Genomic DNA, 22,919 nt, shown 5'->3' on the forward strand with positions numbered 1-22,919 from the left:
AAAAAAAATCACGAAAAACAAATATTTAACACATAAATAAACGACAACCACTGAATTACAGGCTCCTGACTTTGGACAGGCACATACATAAATAATGCGGCGGGGTCAAACATGTTGGCGGGATCCCAACCCTCCCCCTAACCTGAGACAGTGGTATAACAGTACAACATAAGATAGTTTTCGTAAGTTTAATTTATTGAAATTGGTCTATCTCATCTTTATTGAAAGTATGAAACAAAGTTTGATTGTGGAAATGTGATTTTGTTTTTTATATGAAAATAGCTCCCAAAAAAGTAAAAAAGTGATGAAAAATGGGGATATCTTAAAAATTGCGTTTCTTCGAAGTGCCATAGCAAAACAAAAATGACACCACCATATGCATTTTTCTTCACCAATTATTTTTTTTCAGTCATTTAAACCCAAAAAATCAGGTTAAGAAAAAAAATTTAATTCAAGAAATGTTTGGCTCCTCAGATGTGTACATCCTTACGTGGCAATATTACTTGACAGGACTATATTACAAACAAAAAGCAAAAATACCAAGGATAGATATATACATTTATCTTACCTCCTATTCATTTCTAGGAATACGATTGGTTAAAAGCGTCCGCGTGCAAACCGTGTATGCTTTATATTAGGTTAGTAGGGAGGTGGGGCTTATTTCATACACAGTTAGTAGTGGTGTTACGTCCCTTTATATCCGTATTAGGTCAGAAGAGAGTCGGGGCTTCATGTCATACACGGTTAGTAGTGGTGTTATGTCCCTTTATAAAAACAAAACGGTACTGAGAATATCTTAAAGGTTTCAACAGACGAAGAAATTAATGATTAAGATGGAAATAAATTCATAAAACGCATTTAAACCTTACAAGTTGTTATTGTTTGCATTTGTTTTTGTAGGATCAATTGAAGTGGTTTATTAATGCTAACAGTATTGAAGACTTGCTCATTTTATAAGGACTCTAGTCTAAATTTCACAAGTTAAGATAGTCGGTAAGATAAATTCGTTACATAGTGTGATAGTGACGTAATACGGTATATATGGGGTCAGTAAATTCCATATGGGGTATGAGCTTCTCTCTAATCCCATATGGAATTTACTGACCCCCTATACTAGTATAACGTTTTAGGTCACTAGCTCACTATGTAACTAATAATATAAATAATATAAATTGACATGTCATCCTTATGATAACATCAGACATATCCCATGAATTGATGACAGTTCACGAGGGAATACACTAAAAAAGTGACGTCTTTGTTTGTGACATTTATTATATTATCACTGCTACATTTCTAAAAACAGAATACAGTTTTTTTATTATAGCCATATAATTACATTAGATGTATGTTTCATTATAATACTTTATTTTGATTGGCTAAAGGCACATCACTTGTTATTCCGTAAGCAATTGCATCACTCAATAAAACGTTTCATTCATGATAGCACGTGGTCCCACAATAAAGTGCACAGGTGAATAATATACAAAATTTATAAAATTCGTGTTTTCATGATCATAGCTAAAAAATGTAATTATAAGTATTGAACGCTTCTTTTTGTAACTTTATATGGTTGTAAAAGCGTTGACCATGCGCACATTTTTAGTATGAAGCGCTTCCGCGCTTCATACAAAATGTACTTCGGTCAACGCTTTTACACCCCAATAAATTTACAAAAAGAAGCATTCAATTCTTAAATACAGGAATATGAAATTTTGATATATTTTGCATGCAACAACAGAATTACGTCATCAGTGGCTGAACAGGACGATGATGAACCAGGGGTATGTAAAAGAACGTCTCATCCTTTTTCTAATAAAGTTCATCGGAAGGTATCAATACATTGTTAATAAATAGTTCGTATCAACTTAACAAATAATACACGATGGGCTTAAAGTATATGTTATGAGTACTGATTTTGTTTATCATCTTTATAACATGTTATAGTATTCTTTTATTTGTCTTAATACATATTACTTTTAATGTTTATTAAGTGTTTGGCGGTATCCATTTGACGTGGCTTTGTACATTTTGTCATTGTGTAATTGTTGTATGATAATAATGTGTGTATTCTTGTCTTTTATTTTTGCAGATATGCTTTGTCCATATGACTTTTTGTGTTTCTTTGTTACATATGACGTGGCTCTGTACTTATACATCCCGTCATTGTGTCATTGTTCTAAGGTAAATGTTTGTTTATATATTTGTTTGTATTTATAGCGATTACAATAATAACACAATGTTGACTACTGTATTCCTATTTTTGACATTTATACCTATTACGTCTGTTTGTTTTGTTTACACATCGTTGTCAACAAAATGGAATTTAATACCACTGTCATACAAGTGAGAGATTTGGCTAACTGTGAAACCAGGTTTTATCCACCATTTTCTACTTAAGATAATATAATACCTGTACCAGTCAGACATTTGACAGTTGTTATCCATTCGTTTTATGTGTTTGAGCTTTAGATTTTGCCCTTTGATTATGAGACTTTTCGTTTTAAATTTTCCTCGGAGTTCAGTATTTATGTGATTTTACTTTTTTAATATACTTGACAAGATTGTCTTTAGTCGTTTAAATCGACATTTTTGTATTATTTCTATGTCTGATATCAACTAAATTTTATACTTAAAATGGTTCTTCTTCATAATCGTATAACATATAATAGATAACTGTAGAACTTAGTTAGCCTTACCTCCATCGCATATAAAGTTTAACTTTACAGAACAATTTTTAGTTGTAAATACCCAGTCTTTGATAATTGATTCATAATAGTATACATCGCACAAATAATCTTCGTTTATAACATCTGTAATAAATTAATTTCAATATAATTGCACGATATGAAAACTGTCAACAATAAGATACTATTTACAATTAACATCGTATGATTTATTAAATAATCTTTTTAAACAACACAGAAGTTTTGTTATATGATATATAGCGTTTTTATTTCATTGAAACATTTAAAGTCTTCAACTTTTTTCGAAGATAGAAAGCAAAACTTAAACCTATAGGACATATGTATAAACCATGCACAAATGTTTGATTAAACTTGTGTTATGTCTCCCTAACATAAAATTGAGAATGGAAATGGGGAATGTGTCAAAGACAACAACCGGACCATAGAAAAAAACAACAGCAGAAGGTCACCAACAGGTCTTCAATGTAGCGAGAAATTCTCGCACCCGGACGCGTCCTTCAGTTGGCTTCTTAACAAATATATACTAGTTCAGTGATAATGAACGCCATACTAAATTCCAAATTGAACACAAGAAACTAAAATTAAAATAATACAAGACTAACAAAGACCCGAGGCTCTTGAATTGGGACAGGCGCAAAAATGCGGCGGGGGTAAACATGTTTATAAGATCTCAACCCTCCCCCTATACCTCTAGCTAGTGTAGAAAAGTAAACGCATAACAATACGCACATTTAAAATTCAGTTCAAGAGAAGTCCGAGTCTGATGTCAGAAGAAAATATACAAAATGACAATAATACATAAATAACAACAGACTACTAACAGTTAACTGACATGCCAGCTCCAGACTTCAATTAAATTGATTAGAAGATTATGATTTCATCATATGAATATCAGGCACAATCCTTCCCGTTAGGGGTTTAGTATCATACCATCATAACATATATGAGAAGAACATAACCCGTGTCATGCTAACAACTGGTTTTTGAATAAATGTGTTTAGTTCCGATGCAAAGATCCTATACGTGAATCAATATTAACACCAAAATATGCAATCTTTAATGACCTGACAACAGTATCGTAACTATATCCCTTCTTAATAAGTCTATTCAAAGGTTTTGTAAGTTTCTAAGGTGAATACTGACATTTTTGTGCTTTATAAAATATATTTAAATTTTTTTTTTATGTGAAATAACTGAACGTATAGGAGTCTGCATGTTGAGCTATATTTACGAATGATGTCCTTATACCGATGATTAAATTTAGTAAATGTATTGACTAGTTTGTGATATCGATAACACTGGTGTACTAATTTTTCAGTAATACATAAATTTCTCTCGTTAAAATATAAAACATTGTTTCATACACGAGCGAATCGTACAAGTTGATATATATAAACACCGTAAGATGGTGACAAGGGAACGTCACCATCTAAAAATGGATAATTAACGACAGGAAATGAATAATCATCTCTTTTATCATAAATTTTAGTATTAAGCTTTCTGTTAGTGATATAGATATCAAGATCGAGGAAAGGACAGTGGTCATTGTGAGTATAAGCTTTATTTAAAGCAAGTTTCAACAGGATAAATTTCTTTAGTATACATACTGAAGTCGTCATTATAGAAAGGCAAAATATCATCCCAATATCTAAAAGTATTATTAAATTTGTTTATCAGATGTTGTTTTGATTGGTCTTTGCTGATTATTGTCCTAAATTGTACCACATAGCAATACAAGTATGATAGACTTATTGTTTTTGACCTGTTCATCTGCCTTTTTGACTCAAAAACTAAAAAAAAACACAATTCAGCAGGTTACATAGGAATCATGGACTAAAATGGACATAATAGGTAAGTTCGTCAACAAAGAGTTCTTGTATATATTTAGAGTAAAGAGTAATGGAACCAAACTGAATCTTTCATTACTTGAGCGGACTATTATACACTAGTATGTACTGGTAGAACTTAACCCATTAACAATAAAGCTTCTTTCACTCCAGATCTATTTCACATATAGGAGTTATACGATTTGCACACACCATTTTACCTAGTGGAGTAAAGTACCATTTTCTTCACTTCATTTTCCTTATTTGAAGCCGTTAAGTCTGTACCATATCTTGACTAGCATCTATATATTCACAATGAGGGTCGGTTGAAAACAAAACTTGACGACAAAATAATTGATTTCAATTGGGAACTTCCATTTCTATGTAGCAACATTCTAGCAGCGCGTGCATACGGAGTATATATCGTATAATTGATACGATATTCTCGGGCTTGCATTTCCTTTCATGATTTCCTTGATAGAAGGTTGCTGCTCACAAAGGAGCTATTAAACTAAGAGTTCCAAATGGTGAAGTTCAAATCATTCCTTTGTTAATTTTACGGACGACATCACTAGTTGGTTGACCGTTATGGCATATCAGTTTCACAGATGATACCGGAAATTTTCCTTATGTGATAACAGGGGTCGAATTTAAGCTTTTTAGTGTACTGGCCAGTTGGACCAGTCGACATAAAATCTACTGGTCCGGCTCAAAATTTACTGGTCCTGCAAAAATTACATTCATTTAATAAACACTTTAAGATATGACAGATGTTTAGTTTTATTTTCCTCAGCTGCTTTCGTCTTCTTTATTTTGATTGTGCTGTTCTGTTTGTTCATGAACAAGAACAAAGTCTTACTTAAAATTTGAAGATCTCGTTCCAAAAATACATTTCTCATCTAGGTCTGTCACTGCAAATTGTTCACATGTTTTACAATGTATTTCATTACGATCGACTTTACAATTTAACCATTCGAGATCTTTTTCACAGGATATTTTATATTTACATTTCCTTTTGTCACTTTGAAAAATCTTCCTTTTGAATTTCGCTTAATTAATTGATTTGTTTTGCCCGGCATTTTAACTCTATCCAAAGTTTCCACATTTTGTGGTGTTGTGTAGGGCGATTATCTGAGATATTAATTAAATACTTTTAAAATAGTACCCTGAGTACCCTAAAAATAATTTCGCGGGTTTATTTGTTTGTAAACAAACCGAGATATAGATGCAATCAGTGATTTTAACAAAAAAATTCTACTGGTCCGCCAGCCACCAGCTGACAAAATCTACTGGTCCGACACAAATTCTACTGGTCTCGGACCACCGGACCAGCACCAATTTCGACCCCATTGTGATAAATACAATCACGTTCCCTTGTCACGAATATGTCCTATCGAATTAAAATGGAATTTGATGTAACTGTCACACAAATGAGAGATTTAGCTGGCTATAAAACCAGGTGAAATCCACCATTTTCTAAGAAAATGCCGTTACAAAGTGAGGAATATGACATTGTTATTCATTTAGTTGAGCATTTATTTTGCCATTTGATTAGGGACTTTCCGTTTTGAATAATCCTGGGAATTCAGCATTTTTGTGATTTTACTTTTTCGTTAGAATAAAAACGACGAACCACTAAGATAAGATAAGATAAGAAAACTTAATTTTGATTCGGCATGAGTACAAATAAGCAACACAAGCTCTAAGGAGCTTTTGACCGAATATAAAAACATATAAATAACATAAAAACAGTGCATTTTGACATATAAAACAACCTGTAATACAAAGTTGAAATCTCACATACATAGCATGCAATAAAAATAATCAACAAAATTTTAAAATGAAGTAAAAACATGCTTGACCAGAGCAACCAATAAGCAGCATAAATAATAAAACAGTTTAAGAATTATCTGCAAGCAGAACAGTGACATTCCAAACCGTTCCAGGACTGAACAAGACTTTTAAAATGTGAAAAACTGTTTTCAGTCCTGAAATGGTTTGGAAGACTGTTCCATAAAGTTGCAGCAGCAAATTTGAACGATTTTTTTACCGTAACGGGTTGACTTTACCTGCGGAATTTCAAGAATATTTACATACCTGAAAGAATATTTAGATTTTTTGACATTCACCAAATTTTGTAAGCACACAGGAGCGATGTTGTTTATAATTTTAAAAGTTTCTAGAGCCATTGTTCTTATCCGTCTGATCTGCAAGGAAGGCACCTTAGCTTTCAGTAAAAGGTCCTCGTAGGAGCTGGTAAAATCCTCATAAACAAAACGGAGTGCTCTTTCCTGCACCTTTTCTAGTTTTTTGGAATTTTTCTCAGTGCAAAAATGCCATGCCAAAGGGCAAAAATTAAAATTACTAAGAATAAAAGTATGAAATATAGTAAGTTTACTAAGTCTATCCAAAAATGAGCCTAAACGTTTTAAAACATTTAATTGCTGTGATGCCTTCCTACAGATTGAGCTGATATGAACATCAAAATTTAGCTGGTAGTCTATTTCAATGTCTAATAATTTTACTGTTTTTTCACATGTGAGGTTCGAATTTTGAATATGTATAGATGGGTTCTTTTCAGAGGTCTTTTTGCCAACAGCCAAAACTTGAAATTTGTCAGGATTTGCTTGCATTTTATTTACCCTGAACCACTCAATAAGTGTTTTTGAATCAGATTCCAAATTTGAAATTAATAAATCGAAATCTGGAGTACAAAAAGATAAAGTATTGTCATCTGCATAGTTATATAAACTACCATTTTTAATAAAAAGAAAAATATCATTTATAAATATATTAAACAACAATGGCCCTAGTATCGAACCCTGTGGTACGCCTTTATGGATGTCAGCCCAACCACTCAGAACATTGTTGACTTAAATTTGCTGTTTTCGATTAGATAAATAGGACTTTAAAAGAGCAACTGCATTGGGGGTTAAACCGTATGCTGATAATTTATCTAGCATAATATTGTGAGGCAGGCAGTCAAAAGCCTTAGAAAGATCCATTAATACTGCTGCAATGTACTGGTTTTTATCAAGAGCTTCTCGCCAGTCTTCTAACACTCTGAGAAGTGTGGTCTGACATCCATGTCCACGTCTAAATGCACACAAAAATGGATTAAATATTTTATCAAAATAATCAGTTAATTGAATTTCATATATTTTTTCATCTTTAGAAAATATGGGTAAGACACTAACTGGTCTATAATTTGTTTTTAATAATGGGTCACTTTTTTTTATGAAGGGGGGTCACTTGGGCTTCTTTAAGTTTATCAGGGAAACAATTATTATCAATTGACAAATTTACAAGAGTTGTCAGCTGTGGTGCAATATAAGATCCAGCAAAAATAGTGAAAAATTGTAGAATACCATCTGCTCCTGTAGCCTTCTTTATGTTTATTTTATTCAAAATTTTTTCAACATTTTCATTTGATACTTTTTTAAATTCAAAATCAGAATTATGCTTTCTGTTATCCAAAATTTCTTTTATACTAGGGGGATTTGAGGGGTCATATATAACATCTGCTCCAATTTTGTCTGCTACTGTGTAGAAAAAATTATTAAAAACATTTGAAACTTCATTTGAACAATTTACAATTTTGTCATTTTCACATTATAAAATTTTTTGCTCTCCACAGTTCCCCTTTTTTGAGAAAAATGGTTTGACTGTTTTCCAAAAATCGCAAGATTTTGACCCACCGGACCAACGTTCTAAAAAGTATACTTTTATCGATTTTCTCTTTATCTTTGTTACCAAATTTCTTTGTTTTCTAAATTTCTCCCAATTTTTGTCACTCCGGTTTTTAGTATATTGTGAATAAAGCATTTGTTTTCTATATATGTCCCCTCTCATTTCTTTATTCATACAAGGAAGTTTTTTTTTGTCTTTGACCCCTAGATTTTACAGGTGCATGTTTATTTAATATGTTTTTAAAATCTTCCTCATAATCATCATATATTCTATTTAAATCTTTTTCATTACAATTTTCCGAAATCTTTATTTTCTGTAAATCATTTGTAAATTCATCAATATCAAAAGTTTTGTAACTTCTATATGTTACATCCCTGCGTTTTTGTGCAGGTAAATTTCCTTTCACAACTGTTGAAATAATATTATGACAGTCACTAACACCATTTGGACTATTTATTGTTTTAAAACACAAATTCTTTTTATTTGTAATAATAACATCTACAAGGGATGGATTACATCCCTTTTTAAAACATGTTGGGCCTTTAACCAGTTGGGACAAGTTAAAAATATCACATATATCATGTAGAGTTTGAGATTTTTCAGCAGACAACATGTCAAAATTTAGGTCACCAAAAATAATAATATTGTCATATGACACAAAACATTTATCTAGTGATTTTGTAAAATTTTCAATAAAGTCATCATTGTTCATGGATGGAGGCTTGTATGCTCCCATAATAAGCCATTTGGCATCATTTATATAAATTTCATAGCAAATATTTTCAAGTATATCAGATTCGAAACATTGTTTTCTACTTGATGGAAAGTCTGATTTAATCAGGGTAAGTAAGCCACCGCCGTACTGATTTCTGTCACGCCTTTGTAATTTATAACCTTCAACTTGAAATAGGTTGTCTTGAAAGGTATTGTCCAATTTTGATTCGGCAATCATTAGTAAGTCAACTATATTATCTGTGAGTAGTTCTTTTACCTCATCAAATTTGTATCTGAGACTGTTAATATTAATATATGCCGCAATAAAGTTCTTTGGATGCAGACGTCTGGTCTCTCTCAAGTCTTGAAATAAAAGTTTATTTACACCGGAAGTAGAGTTAGACGTTAGACTGTCATTTGGTGCGTTTGATTACTCGTTAAAATCAATAAAATAAGAATCGCTAAAATCTGGTAGATAACATATTTTTCAGAACCAGCTTTCAGTTGTACTTCCAAGTAGTTCATATTCGTTTAGGGGTAGGTCTATACATTTTAGGTGGAACCACACGTTACAATCATCGCACTGGATTGCCCGTTGGTTCTTTCTGACTCACTTCTCGCATGTCCCTTACGGAAATTTTACTGGCCCATGATTTAAAGAAACATCTCCTGATAGTAAGAGTAGTCTTGTACAAATAGACGTTGTATATTTACAGTTCGTATTCAGTTCTTTATTTTTGTTACACGTATTACGGGTCTGTTTGATTTGTACTCTGGGGTGCAGTAGATCTATTAAAAGTTCTCTATGAAGATATGTTTGAATCGACCACTAAGTGGGAAGTTGCTTTTATACTTTGCTTTCGTTCGATCTTTACTTAGGGAATGATTCAATTTTATTTTATTTGTTTCATTTATAGTTAGGGAAATCTGCATCTTAATCACTAGTATATATATGCTGTTGTACACATTATAATTTGTATAGTATTGTTATACAAGTTATCAGTATTTTTTGAATTTTTTAACTTAACTAAAAAGCACAAGCGCAGTGTATTTAATTAGGCTTATTCCTGCTTTATTTTCACACCTTCATGCTACAGTATTGCACATAGTCAAAAATAGATATTATCTAAATTAATCAGTTGTCCTTAATGTTTGATTAAAGTATAGAAATATGTCAGTAAAAATACATCGAACTGGATAATTATGGAAAATAAACTTGTGTCACCTGATTTAAGAAGGTGTGTTTCAAAATACTGATAACTTGTACAAAAACCTTGTACAAATTGTAATTTGTTAACAAAAAATACAACTTGTACACCTCTTATATAACATTTGGTGTCCACAAAAGAGGGGCGAAAGATACCAGAGGGACAGTCAAACACATAGATCGAAAATAAACTGACAACGCCATGACTAAAAAGGAAAAAGACAAATAGACAAATAAAAGTACACATGACACAAATAGAAAACTAAAACTAAAACATTTCAATGAAACTAGAGTTTATAAAGTATGTATCCTGTATTTGTTTTGTGACGCTTGGTTAGCACTGCTGTTTCCTTAGCCTCGGGCATACTCTGCAATTCGTCAAAACGAGTTGTGGTACAGACGTAAATACCAACCTTAATGTCACTCGCCTTATAAGTATAGTTCAAAAATTGCCATAATTGGAATTCGGAACATTTCGAAAACTAAGCAACGGATATGTGTTGGAGGGAAGAATGTCATGTTTGTAAGAATTATTTGGAGTAAAAATAGAATTAGCATAAACAGATTTACAGCAGTAAACCAATTTCACATAAAAAATAAAAAAAAGTATATATACATAATCAAAATTTCCAAATATAGTTTCTGATTAACACTATTTATAGTGAGGTCTCGTATTTATAATTAAAATTTAAATTATCACAAAGGAATCGGAAGTATAATGGTACTCACCTCTTTCGTACACTACACAGTTGTGTTCAGAACACAGACCATTCTCAGAATGTTTACATATTTTAGTCTTTGAAAGCCCAACGTCAGAGTGGTTACTTTTCAAACAACTACAAGATTCTTCCTGTAATTCAATATGCAATATTTATAATCTTGGGTAAAACAATAAAATTGAGAATGGAAATGGGGAATGTGTCAAAGGGACAAAGACCCGACCATAGAAAAAAAACAACAGCAGAAGTTCGCCAACAGGTCTTCAATGTAGTGAGAAATTATCGCACCCGGATGCGTCCTTCAGCTGGTCCCTCAACAAATTTATACTAGTTCAGTGATAATGAACGCCATACTAATTTCCAAGTTGTACACAAGAAACTAAAATTATAATAATACAAGACTAACAAAGGCTAATAATAACTTACTTGTCATCTTTGATAATTTTAAATACTTGTAACTAGTTGTTAATATAAGATGTTTCCACCTTGTCAATATAATGAAGGGTTTTGCAATAGGGTTTTAAATATTATACAGATCTATTTCACATTTCACAAGTACGATACTAGATGATATCCTCTCAAAACATTAAATAATTATTTTGTGTTCATATAAACTCATTAAATGAATATTTTATTTTTACATATTAAAGGGATCTAAACTATTTTTCCATATCTTGAAATATTCGCACTAACAATTATCTAAACCAAATGCATATACAGTTGAATCTGTTTGTTAGTATCATTTAGTCACATTTCTATCAAAACCGATATTTAGAATTTAGAATGGAACATTGACCAAAGAGCTCGATACAGTCCAAGGTCATCAATGGGCTTTAAAGTCCCAGAGGCGACGCAAAGAACCTTTGTGTGAATCAACTTAAATTCCACAAAATCCAATCTTAAAGGACTTGATAAAAGTATCGTAACAATGTCCCTTCAAAATAGGTCTTTCTAAAATTTAATTTCACCATTTTTAAAGATCAAATTCTGGCCATAGTTTTAGAATGTTAAGTATAAATCAAACAAACCATTTTGAATTAACAGGCGGTCACTCGGCTAATTTAGAGATTGGTCGGTGAATCTATATTGATAATGCGGCGATATGAGCGGTTGATCTGTTAATCGGTTCGGTTATACGTCTGTTAGGAGTAAAACGCATAATTTTATGTTAACTTCTGTTAAATATACAGAATTTTGGTATATTATATGAACCAAATCAAAAAAATAAAAGTGTCTAACAAAATGATATATATCACAGAACATGTTCCACCTTTTAAAACGTTTTAAAACCTTCGCAGTTTTTAGTAAAAATAATAGGCGTCGCGCAAGTATGTGTTTTTTATGCTTATACATGTACGCATAGAATTTTTTTGGATTAAAGGCTGAATTTTTTTTATATATCATTAAAGGACACAAAATAGTAATTTGTTTTTTTTTAAATAAATTGACATTAGTAAATATTTCATTAAAGTAATATAACTTCAGTAATACCATATTTTAGTGAGTATTACGGGAATACAGTCTGTTAATGGGTTGGGCAATTTAAATTGTGTCAGTTAAGAGGTATTTAGCTACGACAATAGTTTTGCTACCTTTATATTTTCCAATTGAAAAAGTTTAAAAGAATAAGATGTACTTGTGTAGAAAAATGACAATACGGTGCAACAGTATCCTTCTAGTAAGCACATTTTTATTTGACATTCTTTGCATTTTATTGAAGGGTGTGTCACTTCAGTAGCGTGATATGTATTGGCCATGGATTGGCTGCTGGAATATGCATGAATTTCTTATTTACGTTATCAATCAGACTTATTTTTTTAGTCTATTCAAAGTCTGCAACATCTATTTATCTGTCAGGTGTTACAATGCAGTTAGTTAAATTCCATACGTTTTGCGATATGCATCGTCTTTTCTACTTAAGGAAATGTCTGTACCAAGTAAGGAATATGACCATTGTGTTCTATTCGTAAGTAAGACATGGTTCTAAACAATACATCGACATTAGTGAGTTTTTTTCTATCAATATTTGTGTTGGGAGCTGATTAACTTTAATGTGTAACAATTTTTATTTTCTTGGAAATCACAACAAATGCATAATATTGATTTTATTTTTGAGTAAATTTGAATTTTCGCGATGTTTCATTTCTACAAAGTAACGATGTTTTGTTACATTACGAAGTTTATAGGTCTGATGTATATACTGGTTACTAATGTAGATAACAAAGTGGTTTCATTCAAAACAATTATGCAGAATCCACATGATATATGGGACCATTCTAACAAGAAATTAATATTACTCTAATATTTTATTTACACTTTTTGAAACAATTTTTATCAATTTTCAATTTTCAATTTCCATTGTCTAAATTTGTGTTTTATTGTTCATGTGTTGTTCCCGTATATTTTAGCCACTCGTCTTGATCCCACCATTTGTTCGGATAACACCACATATATAGCAATCAAATTATACTTGTATTGTCATTCATAACTCTAGCAGGCCAATTAACAGACCGAGTTTTGTACATCCGACCCATTTACAGATCAGGTTTTTAATAAAAATTGTTTTATGGCACCAAAATACGGATTTTTCTGTAGATTTTTCAAATAATGATATTAATATTGTTAACAAACATAATGCCTGTCTTTTTCCGATGTTCAAAATATTGCATGCATAAAATTCAACCACTTTGTCATTTTGTACATTTTGTGTGTGTAAAATGTGTATAAATTTAGTGATGAGTAACACGCCTTTTCATTTAATATATCGTTTCTCGAAGCTGGAAAAAAAATTTACTCTGCTAAATTCAGTACAGTGAATTGTATTGCCAGACATGAATAGTATTTATGACGAAAATATATTTAAAAAGTTATACAATGAAACATACTGACATTGCAATGATTTTCTCTACAACACTTGATTAACAGACTTTAGCCAACCCGATTAACAGACCAACCGCCCATATAGCCGCATACTTAATATAGATTAACCGATCAATCTCTCGGTTAGCCGAGTGTCGGCCGTGAGAATGTTTTAAACCTAAATTTGTGCTTTGTTTTTGTTAAATTTAAATCTAATTACACTATCTAATTTCGAATCTATGAAAACCAAATGATACAAATTACTTGAAATGCATTCCAAACTAATATATGTTTGAAGGCCAAACTTTAAAATTGAAGATGACAACATTAGTTGTCAATATAAAAAAAACAAAATTGATGATTTGCTTTTGACAATCTCATTTTATTCATACCTTTTAGTTCTTAGCATGGTGTTTTAACGTACGAACACATACTCACGTTGTAGCTAAAATACTTCTGGCCTTTACAATGCCTGTTACATTCCTCTAAAGTTCCAGTTTGGTTGTTTTTACACACATTACGAACTCCTAAGATAGCAGAGAAATTAGTAAATGTCAATGATTTTAATATACTTATAACACGGTAATAACATTGTATTTGATCTTATCATTATACTGGTGCTTAATTAGATATAAAATTACCCTTTATTGATAAATACATGTATAAAAAATCAACTTTATGTAAGTACACATATTCATGTACATGTACACGTATAAGACTTGCATGAATTTGGAAATCTCAAATAAGAAATAAAAAATAGTCTAGCTACGAGACGGATGAGAGCATTGGGATTAAAAGTCTACCTCTAACAGTACCTGTAAAAATGTAAAAGTAGGTTTTAGGGATTTAGTGCAGGGGTATTAACATTGTGTACAAAGTAAGTCTTCGTTTTATCAGCGCGCTTGTAAGCTGATACCACTTGTAAACTAAACAGACCGCACGAGTTCTCTTGAGTGTTCTTGTAGACCTCAATATACCGTCGATTGTTCCAAGAAATTTTGCAAATTATTATTCTTAAAAAGTAAAATAACGATCTCCAAGGAAAATTCAAAACGGAAAGTACTTTATTAAATGGCAAAATTAAAGCTCAGATACATCACATGAATCTTTTGCCATCACTTGGCGTCCGTCGTCTGTCGTCTTTCGTCGTCGTCGTCTGTCGTCGTAAACTATTTCAAGAATCTTCTCCTCTGAAACTACTAGGCCAAATACTTCCAAACTTTAACTGAATGTTCCTTAGGGTATCTAGTTTATAAATTGTATCCGAAGTTTTGATCTACCGACAAACATGGTCGCCATTGCTAAAAATTGAACAGGGGTCAAATGCAGCTTTTGGCTTATATCTCAAATCTGAGCAAATCTGACGAGGTAAAAATGTTCATTAGGTCAAGATCTATCAGCCCTGAAATTTTCAGATGAATCAAACAACCCATTGTTGGGTTGCTGCCACTTAATTGGTAATTTTAAGGAAATTTTGCAGTTTTTGGTCATTATCTTGAATATTATTATAGATAAAGATAAACTGTAAACAGCAAAAATGATCAGCAAAGTAAGATCTACAAGTAAGTTAATATGACCAAAATTGTCAATTGACCCCTTAAGGGGTTATTGTCCTTTAATGATAATTTTTCACAATTTGTTCATCATGTTTGGTTACTTTAAAAAATCTTCTCCTATTAAACTACTGAACCAAATTCAACCAAACTTCAACTGAATGATCAGTAGGGTGTATAAAATAAAGTTTGTGCTTTATTTTCTATTTCGTCAAAAAAAACATAGCCGTCATGGCTAAAAATAGAACACAGGGTAAAATGCAGTTTTTGGCTTATATCTCAAAAAATCCGGCATTTAGAGCAAATAAGACAAGAAGTTAAAGTATTTATTAGGTCAAGGTCTAGCTGTCCTGAAATTTTCAGCCGAATTGGGTAACTGCTTTTTCAGGTATAATGCCCCTGAAGTGATGATTTTAAAGAAATTTTGCAGTTTTTGGTTATCTTGAATATTATTATAGATACAGATAAACTGTTAATAGCAAAAATGTTTAGCAAAGTAAGATCTACAAATAAGTCAATCTGACCAAAATTGTCAATTGACCCCTTAAGGAGTTATTGCCCTTTAAAGACTTTTTTTCACAATTTGTTCATCATGTTGACTTGCTTTTAAAAATCTTCTCCTTTGAAACTGCAGTATCAATTTCAGCCAAACTTACGCTAAATGAGTTTCAGAGTATCTAGTATAAATTTTATATTTTATTTCTTTGTATGTCAAGAAACATAGCTCCTATGGCTAAAATAGAACATAGGAGAAAAAGGTTTTTTTTCATTGCTTTTGAAGAAAATAGGACGATTCAAAGAACATTTAAATAAATTGAAAAGCCAAAATAATCATTGATGAGAGATTTAACCAAAAAAATTAAGGTGAGCGATTCAGGCTCTTGAGAGCCTCTTGTTTTAACTTGGTAGAGACATTTTCTTGAGTAGAAAATGGTGGATTAATCCTGATTACACCTAAAATATTACTTGTAAATTTTCTCCTGTTGTTTATTTTTACTCAAATCAAGGATTTAAAAATTAAGATAATAGATAAACGCACCCAAAGGATTTATATTTCGTTTGAATCCTATTTTTGCACCAATCCAGTAAGTCCCATTCTCTGTGATGTTAATGTTTATCTTTTGCACTGGATAATCTGCTTCAAACTCGTTACCAAATAGGTTGCATTCTGTCGGGATATTACTATAGGTTGTAGAAGAATTTGAGATGTACACATCATCTTCAGAATACGCTGAAAAAGTCAGTATTCATTTTAAATATATTCTAAAAAAAAATATAGAACCTTTAGTGAACAAGCTCACATAATGTACGCCCCTGAGAAGTGTAAAGTAACGTTCTGGCAATGATTTCCCGTTTCCGGAAAAGTTATGAGAAAAACATAACTTATTCGAGTAATAAGAATAAAATGTAAATAGTAAAATTACAAAAATCAAAACGAAAAGTCACTAATCAAAGGGCAAAATCAAAAGCTCAAACACACCAGACGAATGAATAAAAAGAACCATATTCCTGACTTGGTATAGGCATTTTCTTATGTTTTCTTATTGTGGATTGAACCTGGTTTTATAGCTAGCTAAACCTCTCACTTGTATAAGAGTCGCATAAAATTACATTATATTGACAACAATGTAGGAACAAAACAGACATAATAGATAAAAATGTCAAAAATACAGCTGTCAATATTGTGTTATAATCTTAATTACTAAAAAAACAAACAAAAATGTAATATGTTAACCCTCTTCTAAATTTGAAGCGGATTTGAAAAAAAAACATAGGCGCTATTCTGGCAAGAATAATGTGACGACGGAAGGTTGAGTTGGACAGGCACGATGTACCCTGGTTCACAACTTCGCTATTTGGTACATATGAATATTCAAAAGATTATGCAAACGTAACATTTTCTAAAGCCACTTGATTTTTCCAAATGTTCTGGTTGGTTGATTAACATTTACCTTACAGATGACCTATAGGTAATAATCTTTACGACATAAACTAAAATGTTCAAAATGACGAGGTGTTTTTGTAACTGTTTCATATCACTAGGTTACAAAATATAAGAGCATTCCTGTGTCCGAACACAGTTTTAGTCTCTCTGATGTTTGATTTCAATCCAGGGACAATTGTATGACTTCAATCCAGGGACAATTGTATGACTTCAATCCAGGGACAATTGTATGACTTCAATGCGGGGACTATGTATGACTTCAATGCAGGGACTATGTATAACTTCAATGCAGGGACAATTGTATGACTTCAATCCAGGGACAATTGTATGACTTCAATCCAGGGACAATTGTATGACTTCAATGCAGGGACTATGTATGACTTCAATGCAGGGACTATGTATGACTTCAACCCAGGGACAATTGTATGACTTCAATGCAGGGACAATTGTATGACTTCAATCCAGGGACAACTGTATGACTTCAATCCAGGGACAATTGTATGACTTCAATGCAGGGACAACTGTATGACTTAAATGCAGGGACAATTGTATGACTTCAATGCAGGGACAATTGTATGACTTCAATCCAGGGACAACTGTATGACTTCAATCCAGGGACAATTGTATGACTTCAATGCAGGGACAATTGTATGACTTAAATCCAGGGACAATTGTATGACTTCAATCCAGGGACAACTGTATGACTTCAATCCAGGGACAATTGTATGACTTCAATGCAGGGACTATGTATGACTTCAATGCAGGGACTATGTATGACTTCAATGCAGGGACAATTGTATGACTTCAATCCAGGGACAACTGTATGACTTCAATCCAGGGACAACTGTATGACTTAAATGCAGGGACTATGTATGACTTCAATGCAGGGACAATTGTATGACTTCAATCCAGGGACAACTGTATGACTTCAATCCAGGGACAATTGTATGACTTCAATGCAGGGACAATTGTATGACTTCAATGCAGGGACAATTGTATGACTTCAATCCAGGGACAATTGTATGACTTCAATCCAGGGACAATTGTATGACTTCAATCCAGGGACAATTGTATGACTTCAATGCAGGGACTATGTATGACTTCAATCCAGGGACAATTGTATGACTTCAATCCAGGGACAATTGTATGACTTCAATGCAGGGACAATTGTATGACTTCAATGCAGGGACTATGTATAACTTCAATCCAGGGACTATGTATGACTTCAATGCAGGGACAATTGTAGGACTTCAATCCAGGGACAATTGTATGACTTCAATGCAGGGACAATTGTATGACTTCAATGCAGGGACTATGTATAACTTCAATCCAGGGACTATGTATGACTTCAATGCAGGGACAATTGTAGGACTTCAATCCAGGGACAATTGTAGGACTTCAATCCAGGGACAATTGTATGACTTCAATGCAGGGACAATTGTATGACTTCAATGCAGGGACTATGTATAACTTCAATGCAGGGACTATGTATGACTTCAATGCAGGGACAATTGTATGACTTCAATCCAGGGACAATTGTATGACTTCAATCCAGGGACAATTGTATGACTTCAATGCAGGGACTATGTATAACTTCAATGCAGGGACTATGTATGACTTCAATGCAGGGACTATGAATGACTTCAATCCAGGGACAATTGTATGACTTCAATCCAGGGACAATTGTATGACTTCAATGCAGGGACTATGTATAACTTCAATGCAGGGACAATTGTAGGACTTCAATCCAGGGACAATTGTATGACTTCAATCCAGGGACAATTGTATGACTTCAATGCAGGGACTATGAATGACTTCAATGCAGGGACTATGTATGACTTCAATGCAGGGACAATTGTATGACTTCAATGCAGGGACAATTGTATGACTTCAATCCAGGGACAATTGTATGACTTCAATCCAGGGACAATTGTATGACTTCAATGCAGGGACTATGAATGACTTCAATGCAGGGACTATGTATGACTTCAATGCAGGGACAATTGTAGGACTTCAATCCAGGGACAATTGTATGACTTCAATGCAGGGACTATGTATGACTTCAATGCAGGGACTATGTATGACTTCAATGCAGGGACAATTGTAGGACTTCAATCCAGGGACAATTGTATGACTTCAATGCAGGGACAATTGTATGACTTCAATGCAGGGACTATGTATGACTTCAATGCAGGGACTATGTATGACTTCAATCCAGGGACAATTGTATGACTTCAATCCAGGGACAATTGTATGACTTCAATCCAGGGACAATTGTATGACTTCAATGCAGGGACAATTGTATGACTTCAATGCAGGGACTATGTATGACTTCAATGCAGGGACTATGTATGACTTCAATGCAGGGACTATGTATGACTTCAATGCAGGGACTATGTATGACTTCAATGCAGGGACTATGTATGACTTCAATCTTGGGACTCTTCTACACTAACATCGATAATCGAAAGTCAACTTAGTTTAATATTTTTAGATAAAAAATAAGAGGAACATATTGTTTTCTCGACCATCCAGATATATTTATCTAGATCTTAAAGTGTGCATTGCAGTACTATAATTTAAAAAGTACTGTAAAAGCATTTCGATAATGTATTACTGTTGATAATTTTATAGTTCTAGGTTTAAACAATAATATCAAAGCACAGTAACTTGTTTCTGACAGTGTTTTCTTTTCTGTTCGTAAATTATTTTCAAAAAATATCAAATACGATTGCTGTGTTGAAAATTCACGTAACAAGCAGCTTAAACTTTTTGAAAATGCCCCTGATAAGTACCTTTGGTCGTGTTGTTTTCTTTATGATATACTCCTTATTCCCATTCTTAATTTAACCATGAACTTTTATTCGTGTATATATTCGTACTTTATAGTAAAAAATATATATATAATTTATATAAATTGAATGATGTCATATCAATTGTCAAGTTTAATGAAAGCTAATGGTTGGGAGAGAGTGGGAAGAACAGTGCGGAAACGGAAACAAGAATCCCGGAAGTAACGTTAAAATATACATGAATTTGTCAAAATTAACTATTTTAAAATTCTTACAATAGATAATGACTCGTAGTGAAATGAAAGTCTAGCAGGGACTTCCGCTCTTGAATTGACACTTCAAATCTATTTTCACGACCTCATTTTCTAATTTCCATTACCCATATTTTTTTTGTTTTTTTTATTAATAGCTCAAGTTGAATTACAAGTTGAATGATACCTTATTGTCTTATTTCAACTTTTTTTCGTCATACTTAGGGATGACATTAAAAAAAATCAATGAAGCATAAAAAGAAAACTTAATTCAAACAGTTTTTTGTTTTTTTTTGTTTTTTTTTTTTTTTTTTGGGGGGGGGGGGGGGGGGGGGTCAAAATAGCTGCAAGTTATTTTGAATTTACATGGATTTTATACATATCTTTATTGGTCAATCAGTTTTTCCAAAATTAAGTTAAGATGGGGGTAGGGGGTCAGTGAAAAAACTATATGAATGAAGTTGTTTATCCCTCATTGAACTTTTCATGTCATCCATTTAACTTTTTTTTCCATGTCAGACGAATTGCCTGACAAAGACATGCAAATGTAAGAAATCAGACGTTCCTTGTGGCAGCAAGTGTCACCCGGGCCGAGAGTGCCAAAACAGGATGTCGATAGACAATTAATTTCAGAACTATTCAATTCAATTAAATGTTCACTAGTTTATTTATCTAATTGTAATAAATTATTAAATGTTAATTTGTAAAACTCAATAAAAGTTTGTTGATAAATATTTGTCTAAAATATACCCATACGGTCCAAATACCGGTATGGTCCAGCTCGTACTAGACCGTATGAGTATATACCGTACGCGTATGGTCGGACCGTACGAGTATACGCATACGGTCCAAATACTCATACGGTCTGGAACATATATATAGAGAATGATATCTTAACACAACGATGACGGACAATTATTATCATTGACAACAACACTAGCTCGTGGTTCAGAGAGGAGACAGACACTCAAGAAAGATATAGGATACAAAAAAGTTTAAAACGTTGGCACGAGAAGCGGTAGTTCAAATCAAGCGGTACTAGATTTTGAATATGTATATTATAACTTCGCACTTTTGTCGGCTGTTATCCGAAATATTTAAGGAATTTTGTATTTTTTCATATCTATTTTCATTGTGTTGTACCCTTTTTTAAACGTACAGATATAGATATTTCGCAAAATATATATCGTGTGAAATATAAAGTTACTATTTTAAAATAGCAAAGTGCAATCGACTTGTTTTTCCCTGTATGTTAAAAATCCACTTGATAAACTTCTGTTCAAAGTTCGCACTCCTTGAATGCACACGTGTACAAAGTTTACATACATGCATATCCTCAACGTGTAACTAAGGTTAATGTGTAAGCTGCTGTTTCATTGACGTAAACTCCACACCTCCATTATTTCATTCATATCTTTAAGATTGTGAATAATTAATTGGTGATTGCTTTTCGCCGCATCGGCACATTTATGATTGTGCGTTGACGGGTTAATCATCATAATCATATTTAACTGAAACAATTTATATTTTGAATTAAATGATTCGGCAATTTAAATTACGAATATATTCTGTGTTTCGTGCTGATAACGGAATAGCAACATAGAAGGCAGATTATTTATGTATGTGCCTGTCCCAAGCCAGGAGCCTGTAATTCAGTGGTTGTCGTTTGCTAATGTGTTACATATTTGTTTTTCGTACATTTTTTTTACATGAATAAGGCCGTTAGTTTTCTCGTTTGAATTGTTTTACATTCTCTTATCGGGGCCTTTTATAGCTGACTCTGCGGTATGGGCTCATTGTTGAAGGCCGTACGGTGACCTATAGTTGTTAATGTCTGTGTCGTTTTGGTCTTTTGTGGATAGTTGTCTCATTGGCAATCATACCACATCTTCTTTTTAATATATGTGTTACAAATAAAATACTAGGCATGCATGTTAAGTATCAATCAACGTTTAAAATATAATACAAAAAAGAAGATGTCGTATGCATACCAATGTAACACCTATCCCATACGGCTTTCAACAACAACATAGTGATATATATAAACCAAGCCACGTAAACCAAGTGAATATATACATATATACATCTCAATCTCGCGGTTTTCAAATTAAAATGACAAATTGCAAGTTATTCCAAACTTCCGAGTAAAATTCTTTGAAAAAATACTACTGAATGTACACAGATATGTATTAATAAATATGATAATTACCTTTATTGTCGTTTCTTGCGCTGGTTATCACTATCGTCAAAATAAACAAAAACAATGTTTCTACCATGTCTAACTGTATATTACTTAAATTTCTACTTTCCGGAAATTATTATTTACTCGATTATTTATTAGTGTGAAGTGTGTTTACTACATGATTAGTTTATTCGTAAACAATGTGTAATAAGGAAACAAATCACATGTGATTATCCCACATGATGAGGACTACACAACACGTATTAAGGCTTGGAATTAAACATTCTCGGTCTCTCTCAGTACAAAAAAAAATAGAATATTTATACATGGCAAATCTCTTTGTTATTACTGTGCTATAATTTGGATAAACCACAGCGACTGGCTAACATGTTCATCCACCTATATATATATGCAGTAGAAAATTATTCTCATTTCTATGAACACTTTATAAAAGTATGTCAACAATTTAAATC

The 22,919-nt window shown here is 32.5% G+C and overlaps 1 protein-coding gene across 2 annotated transcripts in view; it reads right to left on the reverse strand.

Moving 5' to 3' along the window:
* The window catches only part of LOC134725472 (uncharacterized), a 34,056-nt gene extending 11,398 nt beyond the window's left edge, over positions 1–22,658 (reverse strand). The window contains exons 1-5 of one of the 2 annotated variants that reach the window (XM_063589310.1): positions 22,474–22,657; positions 16,316–16,507; positions 14,162–14,250; positions 10,875–10,995; positions 2,700–2,813 (exon numbers count right to left, since the gene is read on the reverse strand). In XM_063589310.1, the coding sequence (XP_063445380.1) occupies positions 2,700–2,813; positions 10,875–10,995; positions 14,162–14,250; positions 16,316–16,507; positions 22,474–22,540 (583 nt within the window). In that variant the 5' untranslated portion in view covers positions 22,541–22,657. Of the gene's footprint in view, positions 1–2,699; positions 2,814–10,874; positions 10,996–14,161; positions 14,251–16,315; positions 16,508–22,473 lie in introns of both variants that reach the window. The other variant, XM_063589311.1, reaches the window with a different exon arrangement.
* Positions 22,659–22,919: the final 261 nt, after the last annotated feature.

This window comes from Mytilus trossulus, chromosome 7, assembly GCF_036588685.1.
Source record: "Mytilus trossulus isolate FHL-02 chromosome 7, PNRI_Mtr1.1.1.hap1, whole genome shotgun sequence".
Taxonomy (NCBI): Eukaryota; Metazoa; Mollusca; class Bivalvia; order Mytilida; family Mytilidae; genus Mytilus; species Mytilus trossulus.